The following is a 19420-nucleotide window of genomic DNA, read 5'->3' on the forward strand; positions in this document are numbered from 1 at the left end:
ACATTTCCCGCATTTAAAAGACAGTTTTCCCTTTGAAACTTTAAAATCGATTTTCTCAAAAACTATAAGCTCTTTTTGCTAATTTTTTTTCCTCTTGTACCCACTCCCAAGGTGCACATACCCTGTAAATTTGGGGTATGTAGCATGTAAGGAGGCTTTACAAACCACAAAAGTTCGGGTCCCCATTGACTTCCATTATGTTCGGAGTTCGGGTCGAACACCCGAACATCGCGGCCATGTTCGGCCTGTTCGGCCCGAACCCGAACATCTAGATGTTCGCCCAACACTAGTGCTGATCACCCCTCCCAGTTGCTAGGCAACGTGAATAACAACATATCCCATCATGCTTTGCACAGCATCAGAGATAAAAAGCTCGAGCAGTTTTCTTTGATGGGTGGAGCTTAGCTAAAAATGCAGCTAAAAATTATGCTTTGGTAAGCAAAACAAAGTTCTGATGCTGTGAAACTGTTAAAGAAACACCAAGCCTTTTCAGTTCTGCTGAGTAGATTTTTAGTCCGGAGGTTCACTTTAAATTATGCACTGCACTGTCAATGATAAGTAAAAATGTGGATATTATTTTCTTATTAGTTTTTGCAAAAATAAAACACCTACCCAGTCGCGTAGCAATAACATTATAACTATAACGGTGCCCAGACTGTGCTGCGGGCTGCGAGTGCAAAAATGACCTGCTTTGCCACCAGTAGAGATGGTCGGAAATGCTGATTTCCAATTTTTCATTATTCCGATTTTCCGATTTCTTATTTTTATCATTTCTGATTTTCAAAGAGCATTTATTTAGTCATTGTTTTGCATCAGAGAATGTAAAAAATTAAAGAAAAATCAGAAACATGGAAATCAGAAAAACAGAAATTGCAAAAATGCATAATCAGTCTTGTGATTGGTCTAACATTTAAATTTTGCTGAAAAATTTAGCAGTGTCTGATTAGACCATTGCTTCCGAGTTCTGTGATTGGACTAAAATTACCAATTTGTGGTTAATCGGATTATCGCAGAATTCTGTTTTCCATTTCCAATTTCAGAATTCCGATCAGAAATGTGGAAATTTCAATTCCACGGAATATAAATGAGCATCCCTCGCCACCAGACCTCCCTTCCCCCCACAACAGAGTCAGAAGTCTACTATTGCTGTTCTCCTATGAAATATGATGTTCTAAAATCATATCATATGACATTTTTTACGGAAAGTAGACTGTGCACAATGAAGAGGACTTTACTGTTGCTCACAATGAGTTTATTGTGACTTCATAATGGCATCTTTGATGCCTACACTCCTAGATTTTTATTCCTCTACACCTGCATGAACTTTGGAACTAATAACAGAGTTTGACTATTGCAATAATCATTTCTTCTCTTGCGACCCCGAACAATGATACTTTCAACCTACCTTGGCCTTGGTGTTGTTGAATGATGGTGGAATCAAATACCGAGGGAGGTGAGTTGTGATAAGTCGTGGAGATGGTCTGTGCTCCAGATCACTACGACCTCTATGCTGTTCAATCCACGGTACTCGATCCCAGCTAAACTCTGTTTTTATCGTTGTAGGATCTCCATTGCTGTAGATAAGAGATAGTATTTCTTGCATCCATGTAGTTCCTATAGTGAAATAAAGAAAACATTACAAATGAGTGGGCAGAATAGGTCAGGTTGCCTTTGTAGAGAGGTTTTGCACATGGAGCCCTCAACATCCTCTTCTTACAAATTGCCTTAAACGTTTTGCATTCCTTAGGAGTGTTATATCCTTGACCGGGTCTCCACCTGGATTTAATTGGTAATTTATTTAACCCTCCTGGCGGTTTGGCAAAATCCGCCAGGGGGCAGCAAATACGTTTTTTTTTTTAACTTTTTTTTTTTTTCATGTAGCGAGACGAGGTCTCGCTACATGATAGCCGCTGCTCAGCGGCATCCCCCCAGCCCCTCCGATCGCCGCCGGCGATTAGAGATCAGGAGATCCCGTCCAAAGAACGGGATCTCCTGGAGGGCTTCCCCCGTCGCCATGGCGACGGGGCGGGATGACGTCACCGACGTCATCGACGTCGTGACGTCAAAGGGGACTCCGATCCACCCCACGGCGCTGCCTGGCACTGATTGGCCAGGCAGCGCACGGGGTCTGGGGGGGGCGGCTGCGGCGACGCGTTTAGTGGCGGATCGGCGGGTAGCGGTGGCGATCGGGCACTGCACGCAGCTAGCAAAGTGCTAGCTGCGTGCAGCAAAAAAAAAATTATGCAAATCGGCCCAGCGGGGCCTGAGCGGTGCCTCCCGGCGGCATAGCCCGTGCTAACCTCCCGGGCTTACCGCCAGGGAGGTTAGGCATCACAGCAAAAATGCATAACGTTTCAGCCGACAGGCCTTTATCAAGTGCCACCATTTTTGCTGTGATGCTTTAATAAATTTGCAGTTGTTGCAAAAATCCTGGTGGAGACCCGGTCATCTTTGTTCTAGGATTGTGTATCCTTGCACCCTTGGTGGATCTGGTGTGGACTGGTTGACTCCCTGGTGAAAACTTGCAGTGTGCACAGCAGGAAAGCCCAGTTTGTTTGAAGCGTTATATACTTTCCAGCAGGCATTTAGAGGCAGAAAAACCTCTGGAAGGCAGTAGAGTTGACAATATTGACCACATTTTGACAAAACTAATGACAAACATTATTTTAGCTTGGGTGGAGTAACACAACACCTTCAAAAATGCTCAGAGACAGCAGGAGACTAAATGGTGCAGTACATCACAACAAAGAGAGTAGAAGAAGGAGTAGCACTCACAGAAAAGGTTGCAGAAAGGGCAACCAACCAAAGCAGGCAGAGAATTTGACATCATCTCCATTCAGATGATCACAGATGTTCCTGGTGTGGTGGCTCTCTAGAAAAAGTTGTTAGTGGGTACCAGCTGTAAGCTAGGCTATTGGGGACCAAAATCATTTCAAATGGAGGGTGTGAAGCACATGCGGGGATAAGAGGTGCTCAACATGACTGAAACTTTGTTAAAAGCACATAAAATATGAAAAGGAAGATATGACTTACCTCCAAAGATGACACTGGGGTAAATACAAAGAAATTCTTTTGGTGGCTGGTTTACTTTTTTTTTTCTTACACCCAGTTTCTGTTGCTTACAGTCATTAAATGCTTTCTGTCACTGTTCTTGATTATTTTTAGTGTTGCCTGCAAATTATTGCCAAAGGCATTTGCACATATAATATGGCATTTTCAATTTTGCGAAAAGGCAAAAAATTATTATTAGTGTTTTTGGTTATTGTTTTATTTTTCAGCTCTGGTATCCTTTAAAGCGGAATATAACCCTGTATTTCAACTTTGCTCTAAAACATTATTTACAGCATATTATATGCAACCAGCATTTTTTTTTACTAGACCAGCATTGGAAGGATTACACACAGAGCTTTAAAGTTCCTTGGATAGAAATGTAGAGGCATCCGAAGTTTAGATGGATACATTTATGTAAACACAATGTAACAAGTGTGGATTGTGACTCACTTTCTCTGACTGTGCAGGAGCTGGAGGACAGCCAGAGAGTGTGTAACATGCACCGCTTGTTACATTGTGTTTATTTAAATGTATACATCTAAACTTTGGATGCGTCTGCATTTCTATCCAAGGAACTTTAAAGCTCTATGTGTAACCCTTCCAATGCTGGTCTAGTAAGAAAAAATTGCTGGTTGCATATAATATGCTGTAAATAATGTTTTAGAGCAAAGTTGAAATGCAGGGTTATATTCTGCTTTAAGTAACAAGCGTTGAGTCAATACTTTTAGATGTGATAATTCTTTAACTGCGAAGGAGCAAGATCTTACCTGACTTGGGAAACGTTACATTGAAAACATCGTCATCACGTACTTGAAACTCTTTGGTGGCAAATGTTAAGCTTTCCAGCGTATGGTAACCCTCACCAGGTACTCTTATACCCTCATATTCTACGTATCCAGCCGCCATTATCCTGAGGAAAAAAAATTAAACATTACATTAAATAGTCTAACACAGACTGTCACAACTTAAAAAAGGACATGAAATGTTGTACATATGACAGTAGTGTTCCAATAAAATCATAATATTCATGATGGTGCTGGATTCTTTTGTTGTTGCACTAATTCTTCATAGGAATTCCAGGTGGCCAAGGAACATATAGCAAGTCTATACGGTGTGCACGCCATTCATTTCTTACATATTACATATACTAACGTTAAATCATAGTATTTACAAAAAATATATAGCAATAGTCTTACAGCTCTAGTTTGCCCAGCAAGATTTTTCAATGTTAGCAGGGATGAATAGGGCACTACGTCATCACTCACACAATTTGTATATATAATTCAGAGTTACTTCCTTTGAAGAAGCCAGCCACATGACACAGCAATCTGTGCACAAAGTACAGAGCAGTCTGGAGAGTGGGAGGTTCTTCCTCTGCATACTGTTATAACTTAACTCCACCCTTCCTCCGTCTCCTGTGAAGTGCAGAGAGAAAATAGGCAGCCAGGGTTAACAATGTGCTTATAGGAAAAGAATGACTGGTGCAACTTTCTAGCTCCTTCCTTCCTGACTATCCCCCATGGGTGATAATGGGACCTGGAAGAAGCTTGGCCAACCATGCACTATTTGACATTAGCACAGGAAGTCAGCATTCAAAACCCAGCCAGTCTAATAATAAAACAATGATGCAGTGTGTTCCATGCAAAAATATTTGGGAAAGTTACACTGATATCCAACTACTGGACTATTATTATTTTGGTTCTGTATAGTTTGTTAAAAAAAATGTAAATTTACAAAATGTGCCGTCTTTTTCTCTCTCATGACACAACCAAAATGTTAGTACATGCGCTTATTATATCTCGTTTGGACTATTGCAATATACTGCTTGGTGGACTTCCAACTAACCGACTAGCACCGATCCAATCTGTACTGAACTCTGCTGCTCGACTCATTCATCTCTCCTCTCGCTCTTCTTCTGCTGCTCCTCTCTGTCAAGCTCTTCACTGGCTACCAATCAACCAAAGGATCCAGTTCTAACTCTTAACCCTAACCTACAAAGCTCTCCACAATCTCTCTCCCCTGTACATCTCCTCACTAGTTTCCAGATATCAACCCAACCGCAATCTCAGATCTGCACATGAGCTTCTTTTATCCTCTTCTACAATTACCTCCTCACATTCACCAGTACAAGACTTCTCACATGCCTTACCCCTCCTCTGGAATGCCCTTCCACAGCACATCCACCACTCTACCAACTTTGAAATCTTTAAACGCTCCCTCAAAACCCACCTTTTCCGACAAGCATATTCTCTAGCTTAGGCCATGCACCCTTCAACCTCGCATCTACATTTACTCCAGTCCTCACTAAATCACGCACTGCCTGTACATATACTGTATACTTTCCCCACCTTTTGTTTCCACCCCATTCCTTTAGCTTGTAAGCTCACAAGGGCAGGGCTCTCACTCTTTTGTGTCATGGAATGTTATTTTAATTGCTTGCACTCTGTTATACATTTATACATTTTAGTCATCATGTTCAATTTGCTATTGTAATCACCAGGTCTGTATTTTGTACCAGTGTTCATATTTGATGTATATCATTGTCTGTATCATTATGTATCCCTTGTTTGTTTTCTTACATTGTACAGAGCCACGGAATATGTTGGCGCTTTATAAATAAATAATAATATTAATCAAATATAACACAGCTAATAAATTACCCATCCCTGAGTGAGTGGATCTTCGTTATTTATTTAACTATAAATACTGTATTTTGTTGTCAATTGGGCAATAGATGTTTGCACGTACAGTATATTTTGCACTCCCACCTTTTAACGGGGTGTGTAGTTCCCAAATAACACTTAGAAATTGGTCTAAGACCCAGTGACTGGGTGCTTTATTGTTAAAAAGTCAGATGATAACATGAGATCCTCTTCATTCTACAAACCATTCATTTGCAAACTAGTATAGATCAGCAAACAGTGTCCATTTCCACCTGCACTGGTTTCAGTGTTTTGCTACGGGTAGAAGATAGAGTAATTTGTTGGCACCCCACCTTGCAAGGCAACCGTTAAAGAGCACCGGAGCCAAAGCTTGGGTACAAAATTAGATACTTACCTAGAGAGAGGGAAGCCTCAGCATCCTATCGAGGCTTCCCACTCTGCTCTGATGTTCCCCGTCGCTAAGCCCCCCCCCCCCAAACATTAGAGACAATGCTTAGTTACTAATCATATCGGGGCCACACAGCTATTTTTCCTCCAGTGGGGCTGTGCAATAGCCTACTTAGCCCGCCCATGCATGCACAGTATGAGGGAGCCCATGTGCGGGCCGGTTTGCACGGTTAGTGCATTTCAGATGGAAGAGCTGCATGGGGGGCTTCAAATCAGCGAGGGAAGCTTTAACCTCCCTGGCGGTTATTTTATTTTTAAAAATGGGCAAAAATGCTTTTTTTTTTATTTATTTTTTTTGTTTCATGTAAAGCTACCAGAGTGGTAGCTACATGAAACACCACTAGAGGGCGCATGTGGCCCTCTAGTGCGATTGTCGCCGGCATCAATAGCAAACAGGGGAGCGCGTATATAACGCGTTCCCCTGTTTGGCTTCTCCTGTCGCCATGGCGACGATCGGCATGACGTCATGGACGTCAGCCGACGTCCTGACGTCATGCGCACTCGATCCAGCCCATAGCGCTGCCCGGAACTCATTGGTCCGGGCAGCGCAGGGCTCTGGCGGGGGGGGGGCCCTCTTCCGCCGCTGCGTGCGGGCGATCGCCGCAGAGCGGCGGCGATCGAGCTGTGCGCGCGGCTAGCAAAGTACTGGCTGCGCGCACAGCACTTTGAATGGGGCGAATCGCCCCACCAGAAATCCTCCTGCGCGGCATAGCCCGAGCTCAGCTCGGGCTTACCGCCAGGTAGGTTAATAGGATCCTGAGGCTTCCCTCTTTTAAGGTACAGTGGGATGTGAAAGTTTGGGCAACCAGATTAATTGTCATGATTTTCCTGTATAAATCGTTGGTTATTACGATAAAAAATGTCAGTTAAATATATCATAAAGGAGACACACACAGTGATATTTGAGAAGTGAAATTAAGTTTATTGGAGTTACAGAAAGTGTGCAATAATTGTATAACTAAAATTAGGCAGGTGCATTCCAAAACTGTAGAACTAATTATTGAAACTCAAATTGGCATTGTAAGCTCAGTGACCCCTGACCTACATAAACAGGTAAATCCAATTATGAGAAAGAGTATTTAAGGGGGTCAATTGTAAGTTTTCCTACTCTTTTAATTTTCTCTGAAGAGTAGCAACAGAGTAGCAACCACTCTCAAATGACCTGAAGACAAAGATTGTTCACCATCATGGTTTAGGGGAAAGATACAAAAAGCTGTCTCATAGATTTCAGCTGTCTGTTTCTACAGTTGGGAAAATATTAAAGAAATGGAAGACCACAGGCTCAGTTCAAGGTAAGGCTTGAAGTGGCAGACCAAGAAAAATCTTGAATAAACAGCATTGAATGCTGAGAACAGTCAGAGTCAACCCACAGACCAGCACCAAAGACCTATGGAGTGACATGGAGTCACTGTGCATTGTTTAACCATTTGGCACACTTTACACAAGGAGATGCTTTATGCAAGAATGATGCAGAGGAAGCCTTTTCGCTGCCCACAGCGCAAACAGAGCCGCTTGAGGTATGCTAAAGCACATTTGGACAAGCCAGCTTCATTTTGGAATAAGGTGCTGTGGACTGATGAAACAAAAATTGAGTTATTTGGGAATAACAAGGGGCGTTATGCATGGAGGAAAAAGAACACAGCATTCCAAGAAAAACACCTGCTACCTACAGTGAAATATGGTGGTGGTTCCATCATGCTGAGGGGTTGTGTGGCCAGTGCATAGACTGGGAATCTTGTCAAAGTTTAGGGACATATGGATTCCACTCAGTATCAGCAGATTCTGGAGACCAATGTCCAGGAATCAGTGAAAAAGCTGAAGCTGCGCTGGGGCTAGGTCTTTCAACAAGACAACGACCCTAAACACTGCTCAAAATCCACTAAGGCATTCATGCAGACTGCAGAGGAACAAGTACAATGTTCTGTAATGGCCATCTCAGTCCCCAGACCTGAATACAGTGGTTTGCAAAAGTATTAAAGTTTTCCACATTTAATAATATTACTGCCACAAACATGCATCAATTTTATTGGAATTCCACGTGAAGGACCAATACAAAGTGGTGAACATGTGAGAAGAGGAACAAAAATCATACATGATTCCAAACATTAAAAAAAAAAAATAATAACTGCAAAGTGGGGTGTGCGTAATTATTCAGCCCCCTGAGTCAATACTTTGTAGAACCACCTTTTGCTGCAATTACAGCTGACAGCACATCTAGAGACTGAAATCCTTGCCCATTCTTCTTTGCAAAACAGCTCCAGCTCAGTCAGATTAGATAGACAGCATTTGTGAACAACAGTTTTCCGAACTTGCCACAGATTCTGGATTGGATTTAGATCTGGACTTTGACTGGGCCATTCTAACACATGGATATGTTTTGTTTTAAACCATTCCATTGTTGCCCTGGCTTTATGTTTAGGGTCACTGTCCTGCTGGAAGGTGAACCTCTGCCCCAGTCTCAAGTCTTTTGCAGACTCCAAGAGGTTTTCTTCCAAGATTGCCCAGTATTTGGCTCCATCTATCTTCCCATCAACTCTGCCCAGCTTCCCTGTCCCTGCTGAAGAGAAGCACCCCCAGAGCATGATGCTGCCACCACCATATTTGACAGTTGGAATGGTGTGTACAGAGTGATGTGGAGTGTTAGTTTTCCACCACAAACAGCGTTTTGCATTTTGGCCAAAAAGTTCCATTTTGGTCTCATCTAACCAGAGCACCTCCCATACATGTTTGCTGTGTCCCCCACATGGCTTGTGGCAAACTGCAAACGGGACTTCTTATGCTTTTCTGTTAACTGTTCCATAATGGCCAACTTTGTGCAGTGGACGACTAATAGTTGTCCTATGGACACATTCCCCCACCTGAGCTGTAGATCTCTGCAGCTCGTCCAGAGTCACCATGTGCCTCTTGACTGCATTTCTGATCAGCGATATTCCTTGTTCGGCCTGTGAGTTTGGGTAGACGGCCTTGTCTTGGTAGGTTTACAGTTGTGCCATACTCCTTCTATTTCTGAATGATCACTTGAACAGTGCTCCGTGGGATCTTCAAGGATTTGGAGTTCTTTTTGTAGCCTAAGCCTGCTTTAAATTTCTCAATAACGTTATCCCTGACCTGTCTGGTGTGTTCTTTGGACTTCATGGTGTTGTTGCTTCCAATATTCTCTTAGACAACCTCGGAGGCCATCACTGAGCAGCTGTATTTGTACTGACATTAGATTACACACAGGTGCACTCTATTTAGTCATTAGCACTCATCAGGCAATGTCTATGGGCAACTGAGTGCACTCAGACCAAAGGGGGCTGAATAATTACGCACACAACACTTTGCATTTATTTATTTGTAAAAAATGTTTGGAACCATGTATGATTTTAGTTCCATTTCTCACGTGTACACCACTTTGTATTGGTCTTTCACGTGAAATTCCAATAAAATTGATTCATGTTTGTGGCAGTAATATGACAAAATGTGGAAAACTTCAATTGGGCTGAATACTTTTGCAAACCACTGTATAATTGAAAATCTGTGGTGTGAGTTAAAGAGAGCTGTCCATGCTCGGAAGCCATCAAACCTGAATGAACTAGAGATGTTTTGTAAAGAGCAATGGTCCAAAATACCTTCAACCATAATCTAGACTCTCGTTGGAACCTACAGGAAGCGTTTAGAGGCTGTAATTTCTGCAAAAGGAGGATCTATTAAATATTGATTTCATTTCTTTTTTGTGGTGCCCAAATTTATGCACTTGCCTAATTTTGTTTAAACAATTATTGCACACTTTCTGTAAACCTAATAAACTTCATTTCACTTCTCAAATATCACTGTGTGTGTGTGTCTCCTATATGATATATTTAACCTCCTTAGCGGTATGAACGACTTAATACGTCCTTTACCGCCGGAGGTCGCCGCTCAGGCCCCGCTGGGCCGATTTGAATATTTTTTTAAACACTTTGCTTGCTGCGTGTCTCACCTGATCGCCGCTGCCCGCCGCCGATCCGCCGCCGCCCGCCGCGATGCAGGGCCCCCCAGGCGAGACCCCGTGCGCTGCCTGGCCAATCAGTGCCAGGCAGCGCTGAGGGGTGGATCGGGTCTCCCTGTGACATCACGACGTTGCTGACGTAGATGACGTCACGACGTGCGTCGCCATGGCGACAGGGGAAGCCCTAAAGGAAATCCCGTTTCAGAACGGGATTTCCTTATGGCTTACAGCGCCGGCGGCGATCGGAGGGGTGGGAGGGATGCGGAAGGGAGGGGGCCATCATGTAGCTAGCGCTAGGCTAGCTACATGAATGAAAAAAATTAAAATAAAAAATAGCGCTGCGCTGCGCTGCCCCCTGGCGATCTTTAATAGAACGCCAGGGAGGTTAAAGGAATACTCTAGGGGGGTCGGGGGAAAATGAGTTGAACTTACCCGTGGCTTGTAATGGTCCCCCGCAGACATCCTGTGCCCGCGCAGCCACTCACCGATGCTCCGGCCCCGCCTCTGGCTCACTTCTGGAATTTCCGACTTTAAAGTCAGAAAACCCCTGCGCCTGCGTTGCCATGTCTTTGTTCCCGCTGATGTCACCAGGAGTGTATAGCACAAACCCAGTATGGTCTGTGCCTGCGCAGTACGCTCCTGGTGACATCAGGGGAAGCGAGGACACGGCAACGCAGGCGCAGGGGTTTTCTGACTTTAAAGTCAGAAATTACAGAAGTGAACCGGAGGCGGGGCCGGAGCATCAGTGAGCGGCTGCGCGGGCACAGGATGTCTGCGGGGGACCATTAGAAGCCCCGGGTAAGTTCAACTCATTTCCCCCCGACCCCCCTACAGTATCCCTTTAACTGGCATTTTTTAAAGTAACAACGAACAATTTATACAGGAAAATCATGACAATTAACAAGGTTGCCCAAACTTTTGCATCCCACTGTATGGCTCTGATTTTGATCCTGAGCTTCAGCCCCTGGATCACTTTAAAGATGAAAGCTATAGGTAGCAAACAGGGATGCCATGATTGTAGGGCCTCTTCCCATGCCTGGATTTACATCACAGGAGCCTATAGGCACAGATGTGCTGGCACCCCAGACTTCAGCCTCCATGAAGTTACAAACTCCACTGAACCACATTGCATGTGTTCTGGCTGGCCCAGCTGTCATTTCTCCCTTACTTCCCTTATGCGTGGTTATGGTACCCCTTAGCATTAGGTAGCCAGAGGTACCCTCAGTATTAAATAGATAAGAGGTGCCCCAAACTGAACGGAATGTCAAGAGCTGGATGAGTAAACTCTCATTTATGCTCTGCTCTGGACTCTGCATAGGGAAGAAGGCAGGCGCTAAGAGAGGGGTGTGAGCCGCCTTTCCATCATCAGACATCTGTAGGCACCTGCCTACAGTGCCTTATGGTAAATCCGGTCCTGCCTCTTTCTGCATGTCACTATCCCTTATGTCTGCACAAATCAGAGTTGGTATTAACCACTTCACCACTGAGGGGGTTTACCCCCTGACCACCAGAGCAATTTTCACCTTTCAGCGCTCCTTCCATTCATTCGTCTATAACTTTATCATTACTTATCACAATTAAACGATCTATATCTTGTTTTTTCCACCACTAATTAGGCTTTCTTTAGGTGGGACATTATGCCAAGAATTATTTTATTCTAAATGTGTTTTAATGGGAAAATAGGAAAAATCTGGGAAAAATTAATTATTTTTCAGTTTTCGGCCATTATAGTTTTTAATTAATGCATGCTACTGTAATTAAAACCCATGAAATGTATTTGCCCTTTTGTCCCGGTTATAAAACTGTTATAAAATTGTCCCTATCACAATGTTTGGCGCCAATATTTTATTTGGAAATAAAGGTGCATTTTTTTCAGTTTTGCGTCCATCCCTAATTACAAGCCCATAGTTTATAAAGTAACAGTGTTGTACCCTCCTGACATACATATTTAAAAAGTTCAGTCCCTAAGGTAACTATGTATTTTTTTTATTGTACATTTTTTTTATTTTTTTTTTAATTACAAAAAGTGTGGGAGGTAATGAGTTATTTTTTTGTGTAAAAGTAATTTATTTGTATGTGAAAAAATGTGTAGGGTGTAGTTTGCTATTTGGCCACAAGATGGCCACAGTAACTTTTTGTTTTAATGCGACCTCCAAGCGTCCTTCCGGAAGCTTGGAGGAAGTACTTGGAGGCTGGGTAAGATCACAATGATCGCGCTGCCCATCGGAGAGCAGCGGATCATTGCAGGGCTTAGATCAACGAACGGGAATGGATTTTCCCGTTCATTGATCTCCGGGCGAGCGGGCGCGGCGTGTTTACTAGCGGCGGGCGGCGTGTTTACGAGCGGGAGCGCGGACAGCGGCGGGAGTGCGCAAAGTACGGATTTCTCCGTCCCTGGGGGTTAAAGGATGGAAAAAGGGACGGAGAAATTCGTACGGGCGGGGGGAAAGTGGTTAATATGTTGATGCATACCCAACATATGAATTGATTACAGTAAACAAGTAATCAAGAAACAAAACCAAAATTTATGCTGATCAAATACGTAGTCACAAGTGCTCCCAAATAGATATACAATCCATAATGTGTGATCTGGTAAATAGGTAGTTCATCATACGTGTCCCCAGCAAAAATGCAATATGTCCTCTGTGCCCTTTTATATTTAGATGTCCCTTTACCCACCTTGCAGAGCTGTGCAGTAATGTTTTCAGACAAATCCTCTGTATGTGTGTAACACCCGCAAAAGAGAAAAGAAGCCAAAGAGGACAGGGAGAGCAGAGCAAGTGCTACTTTTTTGTACAAAGGTTTATGGTTAACTCATCAAACAGTTTCTGTCTTTACTGGGCTGCTCTCTGTTAGTGTCTCTGGGAATGACAGTGGCTTATAACCAGATCATATACAGCCAAGTGAAGAATGAAACAATAAAGATTGTTAAGGAGGTGAAGCTTTTCACCTGGCTGCAATAAAGCCTCTTTCACATGGACATTTAAACTTTACACTTACTTTTTGGTTAAACCATTCATTTGCTGGGCAATAAGTGCCACCTGTTTGCTATGTAATAGATGTGAATAGTACATCTTGAAACCACAGGCATTTCAGAAGTTAGCACATGGTGCAGTGAGGCTGGGATTCCACTAGAGTTCTGCACCCATTTATGGATTGGATGCAGCACCCGTGCTGAATTTGCATCCAATTCACTCTAGCTATGCAGAGCTATGGGAATTGGGATGCAATGTATGGAAAACGTTTTCCCTGCATACGATTCAGAAGCAGCCCATTGATTTCAATAGGCTGTAATTCCGCATCTGAATTCAGTGAGGCGACACATTGCAAATCAGCTACAGTGGAAATCTGTAGCCCCGGGGTGTAACTATAGGGGAGCAGTACCTGCATTTACAGGGGGGCCCAGAGCTGCAGGGGGCCCAACTTCTCACCTTCTCTTCCTCAGATACAGGGGACTATACCTCAGATCAGGAGTTTTTGTGGCTACACTTGTTATGGGTGTGAAGATTGTGATGGCCACACTTGTTTTATGACCCATGAATTGTAGTTGCGTCACTGCTGTAGCCTTAACTTGCACTGCAGTAGGAAACTACATGTCCATTAACTCCATCAGATTAGCACCATAGATGGTGCTAATCTGATGGAGTTAATGGACTTGTAACTTGTGACTCCAAAGGCGATTCAAGCACATCGACTGACCATTGGTGCTGTTACAATTACGTTTAAGTAGGAAACTACATGTAACATCTAGTGCAGGGCCGGGCCAAGGCAGAGGCGAGAGAGGCTCCAGCCTCAGGGCGCAGTGTAGAAGTGCACAACTCACTCAGCTATCATTTCCCTATTGTGTTTGAAGCAGAGAGAAATAAGAAAATGGGATACATGGCAGAGACTGCAAGCCAGATAACTAGAGATTAAAGTGTTGGGGGCCTTTGGGTACCTCTTAGTCTAATTGCAATCAGTGTGTGACGGCTGGGGTGGGAGGGATGGAGGGGCGTACTTTGGTGTCTCGGCCTTGGGTGCTGGAGGACTTTGTCTGATCTTCTGATCTAGTGGATGACTGCCATTCACTCAAATGTTCATGGAGGGGAATGAGCAACACCACTGTTGTACTAAACACCTGCAACTGCCTGCAAGAAACCAGTGGATATGTGTGGGCAGATGACAGACAGTGGATGCACTGCAGTAACTTCAGGTGTGGAAGTGGTCTGAATCAGAACACTGCTGTAGTTGCGCTTGTAAAGGGGTGTATTCAGTTGCATAACAATATGGGCTGCAAGCTATGCAGCCACGGGGGAGGGGGGGCTCTGGGTCCCACTCAGGGTCATTTTGGGGGGCAGAAGGGGTCGCAGCATGAGGGGAGTGCATTGGCAACCTACATTGGTGGGGAGGGGTGCCCCTCCCCCCCTTACCTCAGGCTCCCCCCTCAGTGCACTCCCTCCAGAATTAATAGGTGGCGGCAGCGGCAGGCAGGAACACAGACATACCTCCATGCTTTCCATGTGGCAGAGGTTCCTCTCTCTAAACGTCTGACGCTACTTCCTGTTTATCAGGAAGTAGTGTGTGGCACTTAGAGATGGGACTTCCGCTGTGGAACACATGGGGGGGGGGGGGGTATGCCTGTGTTCCTGTCCGCCGCTGCTGCCACCTATTAATGCTGGAGGGGGAGCGCTGAGGGGAGAGACCAAGGTGAGAGAGAGGGGGAGTGGCCCCCCTCCCTGCTGATGTAGGTGTCCAATGCTCTCCCCTCATGCTGCGAACCCTCCTGTGCTTAACAAACTTTTAAATAAACCTCTCTGACACTGCAGCGGTCCTTGGTAAGTTTTTTAGGGCTCCATATCAATAGAGTGCTTGGGGCCCCATGTAAAACTTGCACTGGGGCCCCAAGCTCCTTAGTTAAGCCACTGCTAACGTGGTTTAGTGAATACACCCCAAAGAGTGAGAAACGACAGTCAGCTCTTTGTAGGATTTCCACCTTTCCAGGAAAAGGGTTTGTTTTGGGGGTGTGACCTTAAAATTGTCACACACTTGTCTGACAGTAACAAGACCTTTATCACTTGTTGAAATGTCCCAGCATGTTCTGTTACCAATGAAAGCATTATTCTACAGAAAGCTGTGAACAACCACAGTGTAGCCTTGAAGATTTACAGAACATGCTGGTATCTGTATTTCTCAGTACTATAGAGCTATTATTTGTGTCAAAAACAAGGCTGCACAATGGCTCTCAGGATATAGACATAGGGTTTTGTAGGACACAAAGTATAGCCCTGTAGCTGACAAAACAATGTACTCTATCTGCTCAATGGATCTCAGGACACGATGGAAAATCTTTGAACTGTGTTCAAGGTTCTATGGCAGGACTTTTATTAACCACTTGAGGACCCACCCTTTACCCCCCCTTAAGGACCAGCGCTGGTTTGAGTGATCTGTGCTGGGTGGGCTCTGCAGCCCCCAGCACAGATCAGGGTGCAGGCAGGGAGATCAGATTGCCCCCCTTTTTTCCCCCCTATGGGGATGATGTGCTGGGGGGGTCTGATCTCTCCTGCCTGCTGTGGGTGGCGGGGGGGGGCACCTCAAAGCCCCCCTCTGCGGCGAAATTCCCCCCTCCCTCTCCTACCTGCTCCCCCCCCCCTGAGATCCGGGCTGCACAGGACGCTATCCGTCCTGTGCAGCCAGTGACAGGACGTCCCCTGTCACATGGCGGCGATCCCCGGCCGCTGATTGGCCGGGGATCGCCGATCTGCCTTACGGCGCTGCTGCGCAGCAGCGCCGTACAAATGTAAACAAAGCGGATTATTTCCGCTTGTGTCTACATCTAGCCTGCGAGCCGCCATCGGCGGCCCGCAGGCTATTCACGGAGCCCCCCGCCGTGATTTGACAGGAAGCAGCCGCTCGTACGAGCGGCTGCTTCCTGATTAATTAGGCTGCAGCTGGCGACGCAGTACTGCGTCGCTGGTCCTGCAGCTGCCACTTTGCCGACGCACGTTATGAGTGTGCGGTCGGCAAGTGGTTAAAGGGATACAGAAGTCAAATTTTTCTCTTTGACTGAGTTGATTATCCACATTATTCTTAGTTCTTAAGGCCCGTGTACCTGTGACTGATGTCACTCATTGGTGATAAGGACCCAATCCCTTGAGCGACATCACTAGGTCAGGTTGTACATATGCAAAGTCAGCTGACAGTGCGTTCTGTTGCTATGTGGGAATATGGAGAGCAGACGGAGCAGCACGTGAGTGACGTCATGCAGGGGGATGGTAAAGCAGAGCAAGTGGCGGCACAAAGGAATCCACCGTCGCTCAGCAAAGTTGATTTGCCTGGTGGATTGCTTGCAGGGCAGCGGTCAGAGGCTACTGTACACACACCGGATTATTGGCTGAGGCAGTCTTTATCGGCCGCCTCAGACGACTTTTTTCTGGCTTGTTTACGGATTTTAAGACTAATAATTTTTTCAAGGGGGTTGTACCATCCCCCCCCCAAAAAAATGCCAAGAAATCAAGAATTACTTAGTGCCTCAAAAATATATTTCCCCCCCTAAAATAGGGCTATATATATATATATATATATATACTCTATTTTTTTAACCTGGTCTGTGTGCCGAATTGTGCAGTGCAGTTTTTTTTAACTACAGTAACAAGCTTATCTCAAAATGCAATTAACAGAAACTTCCCATTTCAGACTAGATAAGGAAACTTTGGCCTAAAGGTAATTGAACCCCTCTCTCCCTTTGAAGAGTTTTCACAGTGATGTAAAGGGGCCCATGCACTGGTCAATTTCTGCCATCGATCGACGGCCAATTCGACTGCTCTGATCAAATCGGCTAGCAATCGATGCAGCAGGAAGCATGATCGATCGACTGATTGATCGATTTCTGACCGATTTTGATCGATTTGCTCAATCGGTCTGGATAGAAAACCTAGGTAGATCATCTGCTGGCAGCAGATCGATGGCCCATAGAGTTGCACTGGATTGAATGGTCATGCATTTTCGATCGATTTTTTTTTGTAGAGGTCACATGTTTACTTGTACAGTATTAGTATAAAAATGGTCTGCACAGTGTAACAATATAAATTATAAACAGTAATTAGGTAACACCTATGAAAAAATTATTTTATTCATGTCAGAGTTCCTTGTACCTGTTCAGTGGTGTTGCTTGCAAATTTTCGTCAACCATTTTTGCATCGAAAATGCTATTTTCGATTTTGAGAAAATGTTCTCAAAAATAGCTAGATAGATATTTTACCAAGAAAAGCGTGAAAACATGGGAAACAATATTTTTACCATGAATAGTGTGAAAACCACAAAAAATAACAAAACTTATTTTCGATGGTATTTTCGCTTGAAAATCGAATTTAACATTATTTGCACGAAAATTAGCGTGAAAAGAAGTTGGCATTTTCACTCATAACTGCTGTTTAGGCATGAACTGTTACAATTCAGATGTTAAATCTGATAGGGATTTAAATTACATTACCTTGTGTGAGCCTGTCTGGAACAACATATGCTCGGGCAACGGGTGAGCTCACAAACTTTTTAACTCTCAGTCTGTAGCTGTGATCAATGCATGACAACAAACATCTTTTATTGTTATGTATTAAAGCTAATGATATCACTTGGTTGACAAACATTTAAAGCAAACCTTAAGTGAAAAAAAACGTATGATATAATGAATTGTATGTGTAATACAGCTAAGAAATAAAACGTTATTAGCAAAGATATGAGTCTCTTATTGTTTCCAGTGCAGAAAGAGTTAAAACTTCTACTGCTATCTATGCAAAAGAGCTTCTCTGAGCTCTCAGACACAACTTGGCTACAGTGCTGTTTTCTGAAGCAAATAAATATCAAAGAAACAGTAAGAGGCAGATTTAGATAAGGTTTTACTGCAGGGAAGTTCAAAGGGTCATTTTCTCTGCTCTGTCTTATAGGTTAAAATACAGTGTATGGTTTGTAAATTGCAAACATGACAGTATGATGCAATGTTATTTTTAAAAAAGCTATATATCTGAAAATAAAAATATGAGACTATTTTCTTTGCTACTAATGTTCTATTTATTATCCCTACTACACATACACTTCATTATATCAAAAGTTCTTTTTTTTTTTTGCATCAGTGTCACTTTAAGTACCCGTGCAAATTAGTTCTGGGTGCACATTTAAAGAATGCCAACAAGTCAAAGTATTATGAAATCAGAATGCATCAAGTGAGTGAACTGCATAGGTCATAGTGCTGAGAACTTTACCTTCTCAATTAAGAGTCTGGCACCAATACATAGCTGTGCCTCCAGTTTACTATCATAGCATTAGTTGGTGTAGTTTTCCAAGTACAGCTGCAAAAAGTACTTTTGTTTAGAAATTATTATGTTGCTTACCTTAAAAGCAGAAAAGCAGAAGCAATTGAGAATTTCTGATGACGGATTTGCTAAGAAAATAATGACAGCAAAGGTAAAGATAGTTCAAATAAGCGCAGAGCTTTGCATGGGGAAAGACTTTACTAGAGTGCTACGGTGAATTTTATGACAACAGTTCAAGGCTGCGAACCTCTCGTTGAAAGCCTGACGTAAGCACAGACACTCCCTCTCTGCATATACTGCATGTAGACATTATCTTTATCAGCTGAATGCATTCCTGCGCTTTAACTATCAGTTCACAATCTTGGACTGTAGTATCTCTCTGTCAAAAGGTGGCCTCACAGCAAAGCCTTGTCATCCTATAGCTCCTGTTGTGTACCTGACACCTTTTTATATCGAAGGTCTATTGTATACTGATTAAAGATGGTAGCATTGTTAACAATGAGCGCTAGACAGAAATATATATTTCTCTAATTTAAAGCCCACCAATCTTACTAACTTTCTTTTTATACTTTTGATAAACAGGATGTTCTGTGAGCACTCGTAAGAAGTGTTTGTCAGTGTAGTGACTGCAATAGTTGGATGTGATCCAAGTGTGTCAGGGTCACAATTTCACCACCCCCACCCAAAGTCCTGAAAAAAAAACCTCATTCAGACAAAGGGCTTCATGAAAGGCTCATATATACTGTACATTAAAATCTGAAGCTGTGGCAGTGAGTTCCTGTATAAAGTTTTAGTATTAAAGTGAAATTTAACTTTGACTAAAAACGTGTTATAAACATGAATAAGAGGTGAACAAATCTGTAAATAATTTCCTTCTCCCAAAAGTTTTCAGACAGATATGAAGACAAGTACAATTTTTCTATCTTAAAGGGTAACTAAGGTGACGTGTGTCATAGTGAGATAAACATCCGAACATATAGTATCAATCCTACTTAAAGCTGGTT

At 43.6% G+C, this 19420-nt stretch overlaps 1 protein-coding gene across 1 annotated transcript in view; it reads right to left on the reverse strand.

The window, feature by feature from the left end:
* LOC137521605 (sulfotransferase 2B1-like) overlaps nt 1–18703 on the reverse strand; it is a 40446-nt gene extending 21743 nt beyond the window's left edge. The window contains exons 1-3 of the mRNA XM_068241069.1: nt 18495–18703; nt 3819–3961; nt 1406–1614 (exon numbers count right to left, since the gene is read on the reverse strand). Coding sequence (XP_068097170.1) covers nt 1406–1614; nt 3819–3957 — 348 coding nt within the window. The 5' untranslated portion in view covers nt 3958–3961; nt 18495–18703. The remainder of the gene's footprint in view (nt 1–1405; nt 1615–3818; nt 3962–18494) is intronic.
* Nucleotides 18704–19420: the final 717 nt, after the last annotated feature.

This window comes from Hyperolius riggenbachi, chromosome 6 (genome assembly GCF_040937935.1).
Source record: "Hyperolius riggenbachi isolate aHypRig1 chromosome 6, aHypRig1.pri, whole genome shotgun sequence".
Lineage (NCBI taxonomy): Eukaryota > Metazoa > Chordata > Amphibia > Anura > Hyperoliidae > Hyperolius > Hyperolius riggenbachi.